At 36.4% G+C, this 18,061-nt stretch overlaps 2 protein-coding genes across 2 annotated transcripts; both read right to left on the bottom strand.

The window, feature by feature from the left end:
- Positions 1–864: 864 nt before the first annotated feature.
- LOC135775198 (uncharacterized) lies at positions 865–13,079 on the bottom strand. The gene is made up of 6 exons (XM_065285236.2): positions 12,805–13,079; positions 12,332–12,385; positions 10,384–11,210; positions 6,583–6,748; positions 6,118–6,171; positions 865–4,975 (listed from the first exon to the last, which is right to left on the bottom strand). Exons 1-6 carry the CDS (start codon positions 12,965–12,967, stop codon positions 4,143–4,145), a joined length of 2,097 nt encoding a protein of 698 aa, XP_065141308.2. The 5' UTR covers positions 12,968–13,079; the 3' UTR covers positions 865–4,142.
- A 720-nt stretch (positions 13,080–13,799) lies between these two features.
- On the bottom strand, positions 13,800–15,306 carry LOC141281368 (uncharacterized). Its single transcript, XM_073813075.1, has 2 exons — positions 15,254–15,306; positions 13,800–15,120 (listed from the first exon to the last, which is right to left on the bottom strand). Exons 1-2 carry the CDS (start codon positions 15,300–15,302, stop codon positions 14,513–14,515), a joined length of 657 nt encoding a protein of 218 aa, XP_073669176.1. The 5' UTR covers positions 15,303–15,306; the 3' UTR covers positions 13,800–14,512.
- Positions 15,307–18,061: the final 2,755 nt, after the last annotated feature.

Here is an 18,061-nt window from a genome sequence, read left to right on the forward strand (position 1 = left end):
TATATTTTTGGTCCAAAAACTAGAGTTATTTTCTTGGGCCGTTTTGCTCATCAAGAAAAATCATCTTAATTTAAGAATTTTTAGATATTTTTACCGAAAACAAGACAAAAATACAAAGACATTTTTTTATTGAAAATCATTTTTTGCAGTGTACATACCTGAATAAATCAAATCATCTTCATCTGCTTCTGTGTCTTCTTGTTTCACTTCTATCCCACAGTCCAGCAGATTCACTGATGTCTTCTGGTCTTCATTACAGACAGAAACCAGAAGCTCTGTAGGTGTTTGATCAGTAAAGCCACAGAGAGAGACACCAGATACATCCTGGAAATAACATTAAAACAAACAGAGAATACAATACAGAGCTTTGAAACATGTAAAATAATGTGAAGGTCAATGTAACATTCATAGATAAAGAAATGAAACCAAATGACAGAAGTTTTATACCTGAAAGAACTACTCAATAGTAAAAGACCCAGCAAACAAAAATATTTTAATGCATATTAAAACAAAAAAACACTTTCATCCACACTTGTATTGACCCAAGTAAAGATATTCACTATGTATAGCACCTAAAACAACACATATCAAAAAGAAGTTGGAGAAAATCTCTCTCTCTCTCTCTCTCTCTCTCTCTCTCAACATCAACAGGTATTGGTCGGAATAGTGAGAACTTGGTATATGCACTTCTTGAATTATTGCCTCCCTATGACATCTAATTTTATTGTTTTCAAATCTTTGTAAGTTGCTTTTGTAAATGTAAGTTGGTCATTAATCATGATGACAAAGAGTGTTTAAGTGTTTTAATTTATACAAACCTTTGTGTTGAGTTCATCTCTCTGTCTGAGCTTTGACTCCAGTAACGCCACCTCTTTCTTCAGCTGAGAGATTTCTGTCATCAAATCATCAATATCCAGCATGGACAGATCAGTTCCTACTGATTTACAGCACATCACATCCATCTGATCTCTCATGATGAACATCTGAACACAAACACATCACCATTATAATATTCACACAAAAACATCACTTCAATAGGATTATAAACGACTGCAGCTTTGAAAATCAAGAAACAAAACTTTCCTGACTACAAAAATATCTTACACACAATAAAAAAACAGCAAAAACAACACAACCTGCTACTCGAATTGTGTCTCTTCTTCTACTTCTGTTTTTTTATGTAACACGCGGTGAGTTTGCGCCATCTGCTGGACGGGAGCGTGACGCTGCAACTGCTTGACAACAGTCATCCCTATGATTTACCAGGGTTATTTATCATAATTGGGTAACCAAGAGCAATATCCAACACTGTATTTATGCGTTTAAAGGAGAAACCGTTCACAGAGTTTGTGTTTTAGTTAAAAGTTCAGTCAGGTAAATAATTGAAGAGCACAAGATTCCCGCGATTTACATGTGGAATCTGCACTTGCACGTCTACAGCACACCAGGTATTTAAAATGTTTTAACAAGCAATAATCAATAAATATGACTGCTCGTTTTATCGTTAAATTTACTAAGTTATTTTAGCTTATTCATTGTTTTGTTCAAATTTCGTTTCTTTTACTGGGCATTTTTTTCATGAATAAACAAATTGCAGTCAAACCACAGAAAATATTTTATTCTGAATCCTTAAAATGCAATAAGTTATGTTTTTTATTATTATATATTTTAATTGAGTTGGGTGGTTTCAGTTGTTTTATTTCAATTTACGTTCCATAAAAAATAAGCACAAACATTTCATTAATAACTTTAATGTATTATTATAAAGAATTTGTTATATCATTTATAAAATGTATTATATAAAATAAAACAATTCTTCTGTAATGTTAAACTAAATAAATTTTTACAGGTTTGAACCGACAAAAAAAATACAAGAAGAAATAATAGGAAAATAATTGTTCATCGCCTTATCACTAAGATTTGGAATGCTGCAGGTGTTCAGGACTCAATTTAACATCTTTCTTAAGTGCACCATTATATCCTAATGTTGACTGGGATAATTTTCTAAAGGAGCACCTGCTATTTTTATATTTCCAAACTGAATAAAAAATAGTAATAATTAAGTTTACGTTAGTTTCAGTTACATTATTTTATATTAGTAGACTTGAAGACTTGTAACCCTTTGCCCTCAGACAAATTGACCTCTTGTAGTATTTCCTCGCTTGCTAGACAACAGCTTGTTTGGGCCCTTATTGGTGATTAATGGATTGATTGTACCCTGTGTTTAGGAAGTGTCTTGGTATGACATCAAAGGCTTTGAGCAAAATGAATGAAACTGCACATCGGGTGCGACAGACACTTTCCCCCATTTTACTGCACTGATTATAAACATGACTGAAAGAAATCATACATGACGGCTTAAATTCCTAATTGGAAATTGGCTCTCCCTGTCTACACCAGTTAAAGCAAAACACTACTGGTGAATAGGGGACATTTTTAATATAAAGAGACTGTCATGAAACTTTACCAATAAATTATATACATTATTACAAGTACTTTTTCCATTACATATGTTTTTTGAAAGTATATTTAATTATGAAAATAGCAAATAGGACACAAGCTCATTCAAGTTGCCTTTACATGGCAAAAAATACAATTAAGATTTTTCAATGAGAGCCGGTGGCGAGCTCCGGCCATCAGCGAAGCAGCACATCATGTACGTTGTGAGCGTCGAGAAGATTTAAAAACAGCTCAACTTTACGGTAATGAGCTATGACGCGGTTCGGCGCCAACCAATCGGAGGGCGGAAATGTTCGGCAGCAACCAATCGAAAACCTCCGCTTGAGACGATTTCAGATAATGCATTCGAGTGTCAGAGCGTCCACTACTCTTTTTCTATAGTGTCGTTGGCAGGGTAGCCAGAGCTTTTTTTGACACTCTCACCGGTGTTGTTGTAAACACACAGTGCAGAAACTGATTCAAGTGTGTTTCATACACGGTATGTGAAAAAGCGTCAAAATCTGCCACAAAGAGAGCCTTGCGTGCGGAAACGGCAGCTTTTGGGTGCACGAGCATCGCGTGTGCATCGTCTACGCTCGTGTTCGCGTTTTTCCGCTTTCAGCATATGTCCTATTGAAAATAAACTAGACACTCGTGACTGCCACGTTTCTCCCTGAAAGTTTTTTTTAAATATGTATATTTAATAAAACTGTATAAGGGGCCAAGCACACCAAACGCGTTAATGGCAGTTCCAGGCGCCTTTTTTGAATTATATTCTATGGGCAATGAGCGTATGTGCGCTGTTTATGCGCGCCGAACGCCTTGCGGTTTTTGCCGCCAGCAGCAGCACACGTTTTTGAAGTAGCGCTGGGAGCGAAAAAAGCAGCCGACGTCATTCCCGTCTTTCCATTGTCCAACCGAATGAGGGGAGAGGCAGGCCTTATGTTGTGGTAAGGGAAGTTTACAGTTGCTTTGAAGAACCGGACTCCACTCGCTCACTCTCTCCTGTGTGTTTGTGCACCTCTCACCCTCAAACAAGGTCAGAGCAAGCATCCTCTTTTTAAAGTTTCTGCTAATATGACTGTAAACAGCAAAAGAGCGCTCACGCTTCAATATTTGATTGACAAAACAGCTGACTCTGTGGTTGCCTAGCAATATAAAAAGCCGCTTCGCAATGCTCTTTTTAAAAAAAGGCAGTGCGTTGCACCTTGTGTTTCCAAGTGTTTAAAGCGCGTTTGGTGTGATTAGCCCCAAATCATCATGTGGGCCGGATTAGACACCTTTGTGGGCCGTGTTCGGCTCTGAAACTTAGCCATTTTTGAGCGTACTGGTCATCTTGCCTGTGGTGTCTGGTCTTAAATATCATTATATATCCATCTATATAAAGCAAAATGGCTAAGATGAAAGACAGGGTGGCTAAAGCCCCCCTCTAAAAAGGGTCTGGAACCGCCCTGACGTGTTTTCTTGTAAATGAGCATTTTAATGAAACTCCTAATGGATTCTGAAAAACAAAGCAGTATTTCTGCCGGGATTTGGGATTATGAGGCTGGGATTAAGCGAATTTGAAGCAGAAGTATTTCGTGAAAGTATAATACATGCCAAGAGCATTCAGTTAATATCATTAACTTTATTTTTTGACATGTTTAGTGGTATTTGCACCTGAACTCTTCAAATGTGAAAATCAGCGTAGTAGGGGCTTTTGTTTAAGTTTTTTCTCTAGTGTGAATTCTCATGTGCCTGATGAGATTCATTCTACGATTAAAACTCTTTCCACACTGATCACAACTGTAAGGTTTTTCTCCAGTGTGAATTTTCTTATGCCAATTAATGTCAGCCCTACGAATAAAACTCTTTCCACAGTGATCACATCTGTAAGGTTTTTCTCCATTGTGAATTTTTGTGTGCTCATTAAAGTGCCATTTATTATTGAAGGTCTTTCCACACTGATCACAGTTGTAAGGCCCTTCTCCAGTATGAATGCTCGTGTGCATATTAAGGTGCATTTTTTTCTTGAAGGTCTTTCCACATTGATCACAGCTGTAAGGCTCTTCTCTAGAATGAATTCTCATGTGAACATTAAGGCTAGACTTGCGAGTGAAGGTCGTCCCACACTGATCACAGTTATAAGGTTTTTCTCCATTGTGGATTTGCATGTGCTCAGTAAGGTGGTATTTATTCTTGAAGGTTTTGCCACACTGATCACATCTGTAAGGCTTTTCTCCAGTATGAATTCTCTTGTGAACATCAAGGCCAGACTTGCGAATGAAAGTTGTTCCACACTGATCACATCTGTAAGGTCTTTCTCCAGTGTGAATTCTTATGTGCTCAATAAGTTTATATTTCTTATTATAGGTCTTTCCACACTGAGGGCAAATAAGAGCATCCTTGGCTGTTTCCTTTTGCTTGTTGTTTCTTTTAGGTGACAAATTCCTCACAGTTATCGAGCAGCTCAGAGATTCTTCTTTGGGTATCAAATGATGAGGTTTCTCCTCCATTTCATTAAGTTGTGAAATTTCCTCCTTTACCGCTGTCAAATCTAAAATGAACAGAGAGAATCATTATGAAAAATTTGACAGTAAAAAATGCACAGAGAACTTCTGCAACTATAATTGTGTTTGTGTCTTTGTCATTACTGGTCAGTGGTGGCTGGTGCAAAAAATTGTGGGGGAGCGCAAACAAACTTAAAATCAAACTTAAAATCAAACTTAAAATCAAACTTTTACTGTAGTAATGCAGGACTATAAATAGCCATTTATCAGGTGATGAATAAAACATGGAAACTTTGTGCTGAACAGGCAAATATGAACAAATAAAATCACAAAATACTATTGCTTTTAAAATATCAACAAACACGTAAAAATCTGAATTGAATTAAACTCATGACACTGATTAACCCATTTGTGCCTGATGCTGAGTGCATTAGATTTAATGTTTCGGCGCGCAGCATCAGGCGCAAATGGGTTAAGGGTCCGTATTATCCTCTTCTGACATCACAGGGGGAGCCAAATTTCAATTACCTATTTTTTACATGCTTGCAGAGAATGGTTTACCAAAACTAAGTTACTGGATTGATTTTCACATTTTCTAGGTTGATAGAAGCATAGATATGTATAAAGGCTAGATGTCTCGCCCAAGCTGCTGACCAATTGAGTGGAGCGTCCGCATTTTGGCGGCCATCTTACCACAGGGCGCTCGCTCACTCGTAGCATTGAGTTTTAATGGTGCAGGTACTTTTAAATGACCATAACTTCCTTAATTTTTTCCTGATTTTCAAACGGGTTGGTTTGTTATAAACATCAAAGATGTACCTATGACACCGCATACTTATACTAAAAAAAAATAATGAAACATGTCAAATCATCCAGCATTATAGCCACGTTAATAACATTTGTAAAAAACCAAACCGTTCGAAAATTGGTAGAAAATTGAGCAAGTTATGGTCATTTAAAAGTACCTGCAGCTTTAAAACTCAATGCTACGAGTGAGCGAGCGCCCTGTGGTAAGATGGCCGCCAGGTGATGACGTTAGAGACTCAGCCGTAACACATCTAGCCTTTATACATATCTATGGATAGAAGCACCGGGGACCCAATTATAGCACTTAAACATTGAAAAGGCAGATTTTCATAATATGTCCCCTTTAAACATTAGAGCCAGATACTTAAATTAATTGAATTACCTTGATCTGTTTGTTCTCTTGCATTTGTAATTTCTTCTTTTGGCTCCATTAGGTCTAAAACAAAAAGAAAAAATGATTATGAACAATATGACAAAGTAAAAAATACACAAACTATAATCATCATAGTGTTGCTGTCTTTTATGTCAAAACTGGCAAACATTAAGGGAAGACACACACAGGTTTCTTTCGGCATTTAAATTTTTTGGCTGCCGCCAAAACAAATATTTGTCCCGCGAGAGCTATATATGATAATTTAATGTGATTAATGAGTAACAATGCTGATGATTGTGAGAGAAGCAACAAGCGGACAGCTGCACCCACCCGAGCACAATCTACCCGTCTCTAAACTAAGCACCATCTGTCTGCTCTCTCTCGCACAAATTCATGAAAGATTTAAACAACTGATCGGTCCAAAACTTATATTTCTGTACATTTTGACCCAGGAAAAACTGATCCTGTACATACCTGAATGAATCACATAACCTTCATCTGCTTCTGTGTCTTCTTGTTTCACTTCTATCCCACAATCCAGCAGATTCACTGATGTCTTCTGGTCTTCATTACAGACAGAAACCAGAAGATCTGTAGATGTTTCATCAGTAAAGCCACAGAGAGAGACACCAGATACATCCTGGAAATAACATTAAAACAAACAGTTGTGATGATGTACTTTCACTATAGGATCAACACTGAACTCACAATCCTCAATCATGATGACAAATAGTGTTTAAGTGTTTTAATTTATACAAACCTTTGTGTTGAGTTCATCTTTCTGTCTGAGCTTTGACTCCAGTAACGCCACCTCTTTCTTCAGCTGAGAGATTTCTGTCATCAAATCATCAATATCCAGCATGGACAGATCAGTTCCTACTGATTTACAGCACATCACATCCATCTGATCTCTCATGATGAACATCTGAACACAAACACATCACCATTATAATATTCACACAAAAATATCATTTCAACAGGATTATAAATGACTGCAGCTTTGTTAAATCAAGAAACAAAACCTTTCTGACTGCTGAAATAACTTCGAAAACATAAAGTGTCTGGGGAAAAAAGCAATTTACAGTAAACAAGAATAAAACTTCGTTAACCACAAAAAAAATAATAATACAAACATTATTCACACACAATTAAAAAGCAAAAACAACACAACTCTTGCTGCTCGGACTGAGCGTCTCTCCTTCTTCTTCTGTTGTTTTATGTAACACGCGGTGAGTTTGCGCCATCTGCTGGACGGGAGCGTGACGCAACAGCTGCTTGACAACAGTCATTTACCATAGTTACACACACATCCCTTCGATTTACCACAGTTAGTTATCATAATTGGGCAACCAAGAGCAATATCCAACACTGTCGGATACAACACCGTTCACAAAGTTTGTGTTTCAGTTAAGAGTTCAGTCAGGTGAAAAAAATGAAGAGCACAGGATTCGCGCGTGCATGTGGAATCTGCACGTGCGTGACTACAGCACACCAGGTATTTGAAATGTTTTAATAAGCAAGTAATAAACAATAAATATGACTGATCTTTTTATGGTTAAATTTACTAAGTTATTTTAGCTTATTCATTCAACTGTTTTGTTAAAATGTCGTTTCTTTAATGATTTTACTAAATTTATTCATAAATAACGAATTGCAATCAAACCACATAAAACATTTTATTCTGAATATAACGTTATGTATGTCCTTAAAATGCAGCAAGTTATGATTTGAATTATTAGATATTTTATTAAGTTGAGTGGTTTCAGTTGTTTTATTTACATTTGTCACATAAAAAACAAACACATAACTTCTTTTATTAATAACCTTTTAAAAACATGCGCGATTTACATGTGGAATCTGCACTTGCACGTCTACAGCACAGCAGGTATTTAAAATGTTTAAATAAGCAATAATCAATAAATATGACTGCTCGGTTTATCGTTAAATTTACTAAGTTATTTTAGCTTAAGTTATTCATTGTTTTGTTCAAATTTTTACTGGACATTTTCTTCGTGAATGAACAAATTGCAGTCAAACAACAGAAAATATTTTATTCTGAATCCTTAAAATGCAGTAAGTTATGCTTTTTATTATTATATATTTTAATTGAGTTGGGTGTTTCAGTTGTTTTATTTCAATTTACATTCCATAAAAAATAAGCACATACATTTAATTAATAACTTTAATGTATTATTATTATAAAGTTGAATTTGTTATATCATTTATAAAATGTATTATATAAAATAAAACAATTCTTCTGTAATGTTAAACTAAATAAATTTTTACAGGTATGAACCGACAAAAACAATTACAAGAAATACTAGGAAAATAATTGTTCATCGCCTTATCACTAAGATTTGGAATGCTGCAGGTGTTCAGGACTCAAATTAGCACTGATTATAAACATGACTAACAGAAATCATCCATGACGGCTTAAATTCCTATAATTGGAAATTTGCTCTCCCTGTCTACAGCAGTTAAAGCAAAACACTTCAGGTGAATAGAGGATATTTTTAATATAACTTGAAACTTTACCAATACATTATATACATAATTACAAGTATTTTGTCCATTACACAGTTTCTTTGAAAGTATATTTAATTATGAAAATAGCAAATAGGACATAAGCTTATTCAAGTTGCCTTTACGCCAAAAAAATACAATTAAGATATTAAGAAAACTTATGTTCAAAAACTGTATTTCATTTTAACAACTTGTTAACAATTTTAACAAGAGATGTGATCTTTATACAGAAGATATTTTGGATATCTTTCATTATAAATTCATACATTTTCAAAATACTATGCACAAAACCAGGGGTGTCAAACTCATTTCAGGTTGTAGGCTGGATGCAATTCTCATTTGTAGACGTCAATGTGTGAGTGCAGGCCAGAAACCACTGCTGTTAGTCACATGTCGCCATTACGGTTTTCTAACCGTGCGTTCACACTGCCACCAACGAGAGCGTCAAAGTGGCCGGAAGTCATTCATTTTTAATGAGAGCCGGTGGCGAGCTTCGTCGATCAGCAAAGCAGCACATCATGTATGGTGTGAGCATTGAGATTTAAAAACAGCTCAACTTCACGGTAATGAGCTATGACGCGGTTCGGCAGCAATCAATCAGAGGGAAGAAATGTTCTGCAGCAACCAATTGAAAGGTAGAAAACTCCAGATAATGCATTCGGGTGTCAGAGCGTTCACTACTCTTTTTCTATAGCGTCATTTTTTTACGCTCTCGCCGGTGTGAACACAGTGAAGAAACTGGTTCAAGTGCGTTCCATACACGGTACGCGAAAAAGCGTCAGAATTGCCGCACATCTGCCGATTTTCTCTGCGCCTGCCACACAGAGAGCCTTGCTTGCAGAAATGGCAGCTTTTGGTTGCACGAGCATCCACATGCACAACGCCTATGCACGTGTCCGTGTTTTGCCGCTTTCTGTATATGTTCTATTGAAAATAAACTAGACACTCGCGACTGCAGTGTTTCCCCTAAAAGGGTTGTTAAAATATGTATTTAAAGGAACAGCATGTAGGATTGTGGCCAAAACTGGTACTGCAATCACAAAACTTGTGGCTAAAGCTGGTACTGCAATCACACAACTGGTGGCCAATTAACAACATGACAACATAAACATCAGTTGAGGGCTGCAACTTCACTTTTTAAATGACAATATCCTGGCCGGACCACTGTTGTCAGTGATATGAGTATTTGAAATGAAAATGATATCTTAATGTCTGGTGACATATCAGGGCCATTTTATTATTCATTGATATAAATTTCTTACATACTGTTACTTTAATATTTAATAATACTGTATAAAGCTTCATGTAGGAAGGATTAGACACCTTTGTGGGTCGTGTTCGGCTCTGAAACTTGACCAGTATGCTCAAAAATGGCTATCTTGCCTGTGGTGTCTGGTCTTAAAGTCATTATCCATCTATATAAAGCAAAATGGCTAAGATGAAAGACAGGGTGGCTGAAGCCCATCTCTAAAAAGGATCTGGACCACCGTGACGCGTTTTGTTGTAAATGAGCATTTCTATGAAACTCCTAATGGATTCTGCCAACAAAGCAGTATTTCTGGCGGGATTTAGGATTATGAGGGTGGGATTAAGCAAATTTGAAGCAGAAGTATTTGATGAAAGTATAATACATGCCAAGAGCATTCAGTTAATATCATTAACTTTATTTTTTGACAGAGGTGGCGTTTAGTGGTTTTTGCACCTGAACTCTTCAAATGTGAAAATCAGCGTAGTAGGGGCTTTTGTTTAAGGTTTTTCTCTAGTGTGAATTCTTATGTGCCTGATGAGATTCATTCTACGATTAAAACTCTTTCCACACTGATCACAACTGTAAGGTTTTTCTCCAGTGTGAATTCTTACGTGCCTGATGAGATTCATTCTACGATTAAAACTCTTTCCACACTGATCACAACTGTAAGGTTTTTCTCCAGTGTGAATTTTCTTATGCCAATTAATTTCAGCCCTACGAAAAAAACTCTTTCCACAGTGATCACATCTGTAAGGTTTTTCTCCATTGTGAATTTTTTTGTGCTCATTAAAATGCCATTTATTCTTGAAGGTCTTTCCACATTGATCACAGCTGTAAGGCTCTTCTCCAGAATGAATTCTCATGTGAACATTAAGGCTAGACTTGCGAGTGAAGGTCGTCCCACACTGATCACAGTTATAAGGTTTTTCTCCATTGTGGATTTGCATGTGCTCAGTAAGGTGGTATTTATTCTTGAAGGTTTTGCCACACTGATCACATATGTAAGGCTTTTCTCCAGTATGAATTCTCTTGTGAACATCAAGGCCAGACTTGCGAATGAAAGTTGTTCCACACTGATCACATCTGTAAGGTCTTTCTCCAGTGTGAATTCTTATGTGCTCAATAAGTTTATATTTCTTATTATAGGTCTTTCCACACTGAGGGCAAATAAGAGCATCCTTGGCTGTTTCCTTTTGCTTGTTGTTTCTTTTAGGTGACAAATTCCTCACAGTTATCGAGCAGCTCAGAGATTCTTCCTTGGGTATCAAATGATGAGGTTTCTCCTCCATTTCATTAAGTTGTGAAATTTCCTTCTTTACCGTTGTCAAATCTAAAATGAACAGAGAGAATCATTATGAAAAATTTGACAGTAAAAAATGCACAGAGAACTTCTGCAACTATAATTGTGTTTGTGTCTTTGTCATTACTGGTCAGTGGTGGCTGGTGCTAAACCTTTTGGGGGAGCGCAAACAAACTTAAAATCAAACTTAAAATCAAACTTTTACTTTAGTAATGCAGGACTGTAAATAGCCATTTATCAGGTGATGAATAAAACATGGAAACTTTGTGCTGAACAGGCAAATATGAACAAATAAAATCACAAAATACTATTGCTTTTAAAATATCAACAAACACGTAAAAATCTGAATTGAATTAAACTCATGACACTGATTAATCCATTTGTGCCTGATGCTGAGTGCATTAGATTTAATGTTTCGGTGCGCAGCATCAGGCGCAAATGGGTTAAGGGGCGGTATTATCCTCTTCTGACATCACAGGAGGAGCCAAATTTCAATTACCTATTTTTAACATGCTTGCAGAGAATGGTTTACCAAGTTATTGGGTTATTGGGTTGATTTTTCAAATTTTCTGCATAGATATGTATAAAGGCTAGATGTCTCGCCCGCACTGCTGGCCAATTGAGTGGAGCGTCCGCATTTTGGGGCCCATCTTACCACAGGGCGCTCGCTCACTCGTAGCATTGAGTTTTAATGGTGCAGGTACTTTTAAATGACCATAACTTGCTTAATTTTTTCCTGATTTTCAAACGGGTTGGTTTGTTATAAACATCAAAGATGTACCTATGACACCGCATACTTACACAAAAAAAAATTAATGAAACATGTCAAATCATCCAGCATTATAGCCACGTTAATAACATTTGTAAGAAACCAAACCGTTCGAAAATTGGTAGAAAATTGAGCAAATAATGGTCATTTAAAAGTACCTGCAGCTTTAAAACTCAATGCTACGAGTGAGCGAGCGCCCTGTGGTAAGATGGCCACCAGGTGATGACGTTAGAGACTCAGCCGTAACACATCTAGCCTTTATACATATCTATGGATAGAAGCACCGGGGACCCAATTATAGCACTAAACATTGAAAAAGTCAGATTTTCATAATATGTCCCCTTTAAAAATTAGAGGCAGATACTTAAATTAATTGAATTACCTTGATCTGTTTGTTCTCTTGCATTTGTAATTTCTTCTTTTGGCTCCATTAGGTCTAAAACAAAAAGAAAAAATGATTATGAACAATATGACAAAGTAAAAAATACACAAACTATAATCATCATAGTGTTGCTGTCTTTTATGTCAAAACTGGCAAACATTAAGGGAAGACACACACAGGTTTCTTTCGGCATTTAAATTTTTTTGGCTGCCCGCCAAAACAAATCTTTGTCCCGCGAGAGATTTATTTGATAATTTAATGTGATTAATGAGTAACAATGCTGATGATTGTGAGAGAAGCAACAAGCGGACAGCTGCACCCACCCGAGCACAATCTACCCGTCTCTAAACTAAGCACCATCTGTCTGCTCTCTCTCGCACAAATTCATTTTAATGAAATATTTAAACAACTGATCGGTCCAAAACTTATATTTCTGTACATTTTGACCCAGGAAAAACTGATCCTGTACATACCTGAATGAATCACATAACCTTCATCTGCTTCTGTGTCTTCTTGTTTCACTTCTATCCCACAGTCCAGCAGATTTACTGATGTCTTCTGGTCTTCCAGCATGGACAGATCAGTTCCTACTGATTTACTGCACATCACATCCATCTGATCTCTCATGATGAACATCTGAACACAAACAGATCACCATTATAATATTCACACAAAAACATCATTTCAATAAGATTATAAACGACTGCAACTTTGTTAAATCAAGAAACAAAACCTTTCTGACAGCAGAAATAACTTCGAAAACATAAAGTGTCTGGGAAAAACAGCAATTTACAGTAAACAAGAATAAAACTTCGGTAACCACAAAAAAAGTAAGTTAAACATTATTCACACACAAATAAAGAGCAAAAACAACACAACACTTACTGCTGCTCGAATTGTCTCTCGTCTGCTTCTTCTTCTGATGTTTTATGTAACACGCGGCGAGTTTGCGCCATCTGCTGGACGGGAGCGTGACGCAACAGCTGCTTGACAACAGTCATTTACCATAGTTACACACACATCCCTTCGCTTTACCACAGTTAGTTATCATATTGAGCAACCAAGAGCAATATCCAACACTGTATTTATTCGTTTAAAGCAGACACCGTTCACAAAGTTTGTGTTTTAGTTAAAAGTTCAGTCAGGTGAATAAATAAATGAAGAGCACAGGATTCGCGCGTGCATGTGGAATCTGCACGTGTATGTCTACAGCACACCTGGTATTTGAAATGTTTTAATAAGCAAGTAATAAACAATAAATATGACTGATCGTTTTATGGTTAAATTTACTAAGTTATTTTAGCTTATTCATTCAACTGTTTTGTTAAAATTTAGTTTCTTTAATGATTTTACTAAATTTATTGGAAATCTTTTCATTAATAACAAATAGAAGTCAAACCACATAAAAATTTTATTCTGAATATATGTATGTCCTTAAAATGCAGTAAGTTATGCTTTGAATTATTAGTATTTTATTAAGTTGAGTGGTTTCAGTTGTTTTATTTACATTTGTCACATAACTTGTTGTATTAATAACCTTTAAAAACTTGCTGTATTAATAACCTTTTAAAAACTTGTTATTAATAAAAGTTAGAGTTTTTTAACATTTATACAATTTATTATATAAAATAAAAAATTCTTCTGAATGTCTTGAACTCATTTTGTGCTTAATATACTAAAAAAATCTTCTTATACTTCTAAGATAATCTTAAAACATCTAAGTGTACTTATCCATGCTATTTTGGGACCACGAGAAACCATGAATATGGACTGAAATGAACTTTTAGCATACTATCTTTATTTTAAAATAGGCTCATTTTCCAGCTCCCCTAAAGTTAAACATTTGATTTTTACTGTTTTTGAATCCATTCAGCTGATCTCCGGGTTTGGCTTTACCACTTTTAGCATAGTTTACCAAAATTCAGTATAAATATCGAAAATAGTTTCTCTGCTGTCATTATATCCAAACATTTTATGCCATTTATGCCCCTCCAAACATGTTACTAATGTTAGGTATGATGAAGATAATACCTAAGTATTTTTAAATACATGTTTAGCATTCCCAGTACTTGTTGCAATGTAGAATAAGCAAAGGATATAAAGCACACTTCTTGCACACAGCAGGCTTTCAAAAAAGTCAGAAAGGGGGGGGGGGGGCTGTGCCCCAGTAGAGCTTTATGTCTAGCAACGCCCCTGATCATCACATCTGCAAAGCTTTTCTCCAGTGTGAATTCTCTGGTGAACATTAAGGCTAAACTTACGATTAAAACTCTTTCCACAGTGATCACATCTGTAAAGTTTCTCTCCGGTGTGAATTCTCTTGTGAACATTAAGGCTATACTTTCGAGTGAAGGTTGCTCCACACTGATCACATGTGTAAGGCTTTTCACCAGTGTGGGTTCTCATGTGAGCATTCAGGTCAGATTTACGAGTTAAGGTTCTTCCACACTGATCACAGCTGTAAGGTTTTTCACCAGTGTGGGTTCTCATGTGAACATTAAGGTGCCAATTTCTGTTGTAGCTCTTTCCACACTGATCACAACTGTACAGCTTTTCTCCAGTGTGGACTTTCATGTGCTCATTAAGTTTATATTTCTTAGTGAAGGTCTTTCCACACTGAGGGCAAATAAAAGCATCAATGGCTGTCGAGTTTTGCATGATGTTTCTTTTAGGTGACAAATTTCTCATGGTAATCGAGCAGCTCAGAGATTCTTCCTTGGGTATCAAATGATGAGGTTTCTCCTCCATTTCATTGAGTTGTAAAATTTCCTCCTTTACCACTATCAGATCTGAAATGAACAGAGAAAATCATTATTTGACACAGTAAAAATGCACTGAGAACTTCTGAAACTATAATTGTGCTTGTGTTTTTGTCATTACTAGTTAAACATTAGAGGCAGATACTTAAATAAATCAAATCACCGTGATCGGTCTGTTCGCTTGCATTTGTGATTTCTTCTTTTGGCTCCATCAGGTCTGAAACGAACAGAAAATTATGAACAATATGACAAATGTAGTGTTCCTGTTTTTTATATCAAAACTGCCAAACATTAAGGGAAGACACATACTGGTTTCTTCCTACATGTTTGGCCACTGCCAAAATGAAACTTTGTCGTGTAAAAGCTATATTTGATTCATTAATGTGAATAATAAATAACAACGCTAATGATTGTGGGAGAGAGGACGAGCAGACATTAGATCAGCACCCGCTGCTCGTTAAGAAGAGAGAATGAAAGGTGATTTCACGTCAGTCTCCAACTACACCGGAAAAGGTAGCTAGTTTTGCTTTTTTGAAATAAAGTCGCTAAAGGGGTCTAAAAAGTTGCTAAATCTAGTGAAAAAGTCACCAACCAAGTTGGCAACACGACTCAACTTTTTTTTACACTGCTCGGACCGTGCATGTGCTTGTGTGTGAACTCTGCCTCTGGTTGGCTAATGAAGGGAATTAAGCCAATCATCATCAGTTATGTAGTTGTCCCACCCCCTTTAACACACACACCCTACCTCGAGTGAAAATTGCTTCACTGAGATCAATATGGTAACGCGCAGAATTTTATTGTCAGTAATGGTAACAGCGCTATAACGGGGGAAAAAGTAATTTATTTCTTGCTACTCAAAAAAGCAACGCCGTTAGTAATGCAGTTTATTTATGACGCTGTTATTCCCATTACTGTTAATGACACACCAGTAGGTATCCAATAAATGTCAAACTCACAAATCCATAAGCAATTCTCATCTTTTGGTTAACATAAGATATAAAAAGCCTTATCAAGACTATGATATTTTAAGATCATTTTATATGTGTGTCTGGCCAAGTGCAAGAACGCAATTGTCCACGTGACTTCTTTGAAACGATGTTGCCCGAAGTCGTGAGCCAGTGATCGTTATGATTGAGAGACAAACAGACAAAATGAGTTGTTAAGCAGTAAACTGTACTAACAGACCTATGGGATCTGATGGGTCACTGAGTTTTTTTTTTCCTGTAACGTTAAATGTGGGCTTTATAAGCTAATTCATAAATGTTATTACTAGCTAAAAAAAACGCCTAATGTTAGTTAAAACAGACTACAGCATGAACTAAAGATCGTAAATTTTGCTGTCCAACACATTGTGATAGACTAGAACCCAGTTCACATAGACCTTTGGTTCCAGAAAATACCCGTAAAATTGCCAAACAAGCTTCTGTGTGAACGCAAACACGTCCCGTTTATCTTCTGGGATCATTGCCAGAAAAAGGACCTTGAAAGATACACGGAAAACCCTCTGTGTGAACAAGATGCCGAAAACAATGCCATAATGGGTGTGTCATAGCGATGACGCACAACAAAAGTTATGGTTCAGCTCCTTAAAACGAGAGATAACATGCATATAAACATTCACCACAAGAAATGTCGCACACTAGATTAAAGCAGTTATCAGGAAATGATAAATGAGACGCATAAACAATGACGCACATGCGGTAGTGAGGATGTGCATGTCATGGCAACATAAAGTTGGTTCAACTCTTTAAAATGAGAGATTTACAACATGATTTTCATTTTAAATCATTTAAAATTAGCCGTTCTGTTTAAATATATAGTGTATTATCATGTGTCTTTAAATTTAAGTTGTTAGTTGTATTTGTATTTAAATTAACAAATTTTAGCAAGCAAGTCAAATGAGATGTTTAAGGCGCGTGGTTGAATTGGGCGTGGGAGCATTTGGGCCGAAGTTTGATACCCCAGAGCTCCATTTTATCGCAAATGCAATTAATCATTCAGCCCTAGTGGAGTCAGTGTTCAGAAGACCAAATCCTATCCAGTGAGGAAAAACTGAAGTTTTGCGATTCCCAGCTTGGAATTGCAAACAATGCGTTTGATTTCTCTAATGTCCAGTTTGGGAATTAACAACTTATTTCAAGCATTCTTGCATTAGCGTAATTGGCTGGTTCTGCACTAGTATATTTGCATAAGGAGATCTTATTGGCTGATATCATTGCGCTTGAAAAGTTGAAAAATTTTCAACTTCTGCCATGAGCAATGGCCATGATGTGACGCTGACGAATCCACAATTCAGTAAATGAGAATCGTTAATGCTGAAGCCCCGTGTTAATGTACCGTGAGATGTCTGTCAATTTTGATCCAGAAATAAACATACCTGAATAAATCAAATCACCTTCATCTGCTTCTGTGTCTTCTTGTTTCACTTCTATTCCACAGTCCAGCAGATTCACTGATGTCTTCTGGTCTTCATTACAGACAGAAACCAGAAGATCTGTAGATGTTTGATCAGTAAAGCCACAGAGAGAGACACCAGATACATCCTGGAAATAACATTAAAACAAACAGATTGTGATGATGTACTTTCACTATAGGATCAACACTGACAAAGAGTGTTTAAGTGTTTTAATTTATACAAACCTTTGTGTTCATTTCATCTCTCTGTCTGAGCTTTGACTCCAGTAACGCCACCTCTTTCTTCAGCTGAGAGATTTCTGTCATCAAATCATCAATATCCAGCATGGACAGATCAGTTCCTACTGATTTACAGCACATCACATCCATCTGATCTCTCATGATGAACATCTGAACAAAAACACATCACCATTATAATATTCACACAAAAACATCATTTCAATAGGATTCTAAAAGACTGCAGCTTTGTTAAATCAAGAAACAAAACCTTCCTGACTACAGAAATAACTCTGAAGTCTGAAAACACAAAGTCTGGTAAACACCCACTCCAGACATA

The sequence above is a fragment of the Paramisgurnus dabryanus genome, chromosome 21 (genome assembly GCF_030506205.2).
Source record: "Paramisgurnus dabryanus chromosome 21, PD_genome_1.1, whole genome shotgun sequence".
Taxonomy (NCBI): domain Eukaryota; kingdom Metazoa; phylum Chordata; class Actinopteri; order Cypriniformes; family Cobitidae; genus Paramisgurnus; species Paramisgurnus dabryanus.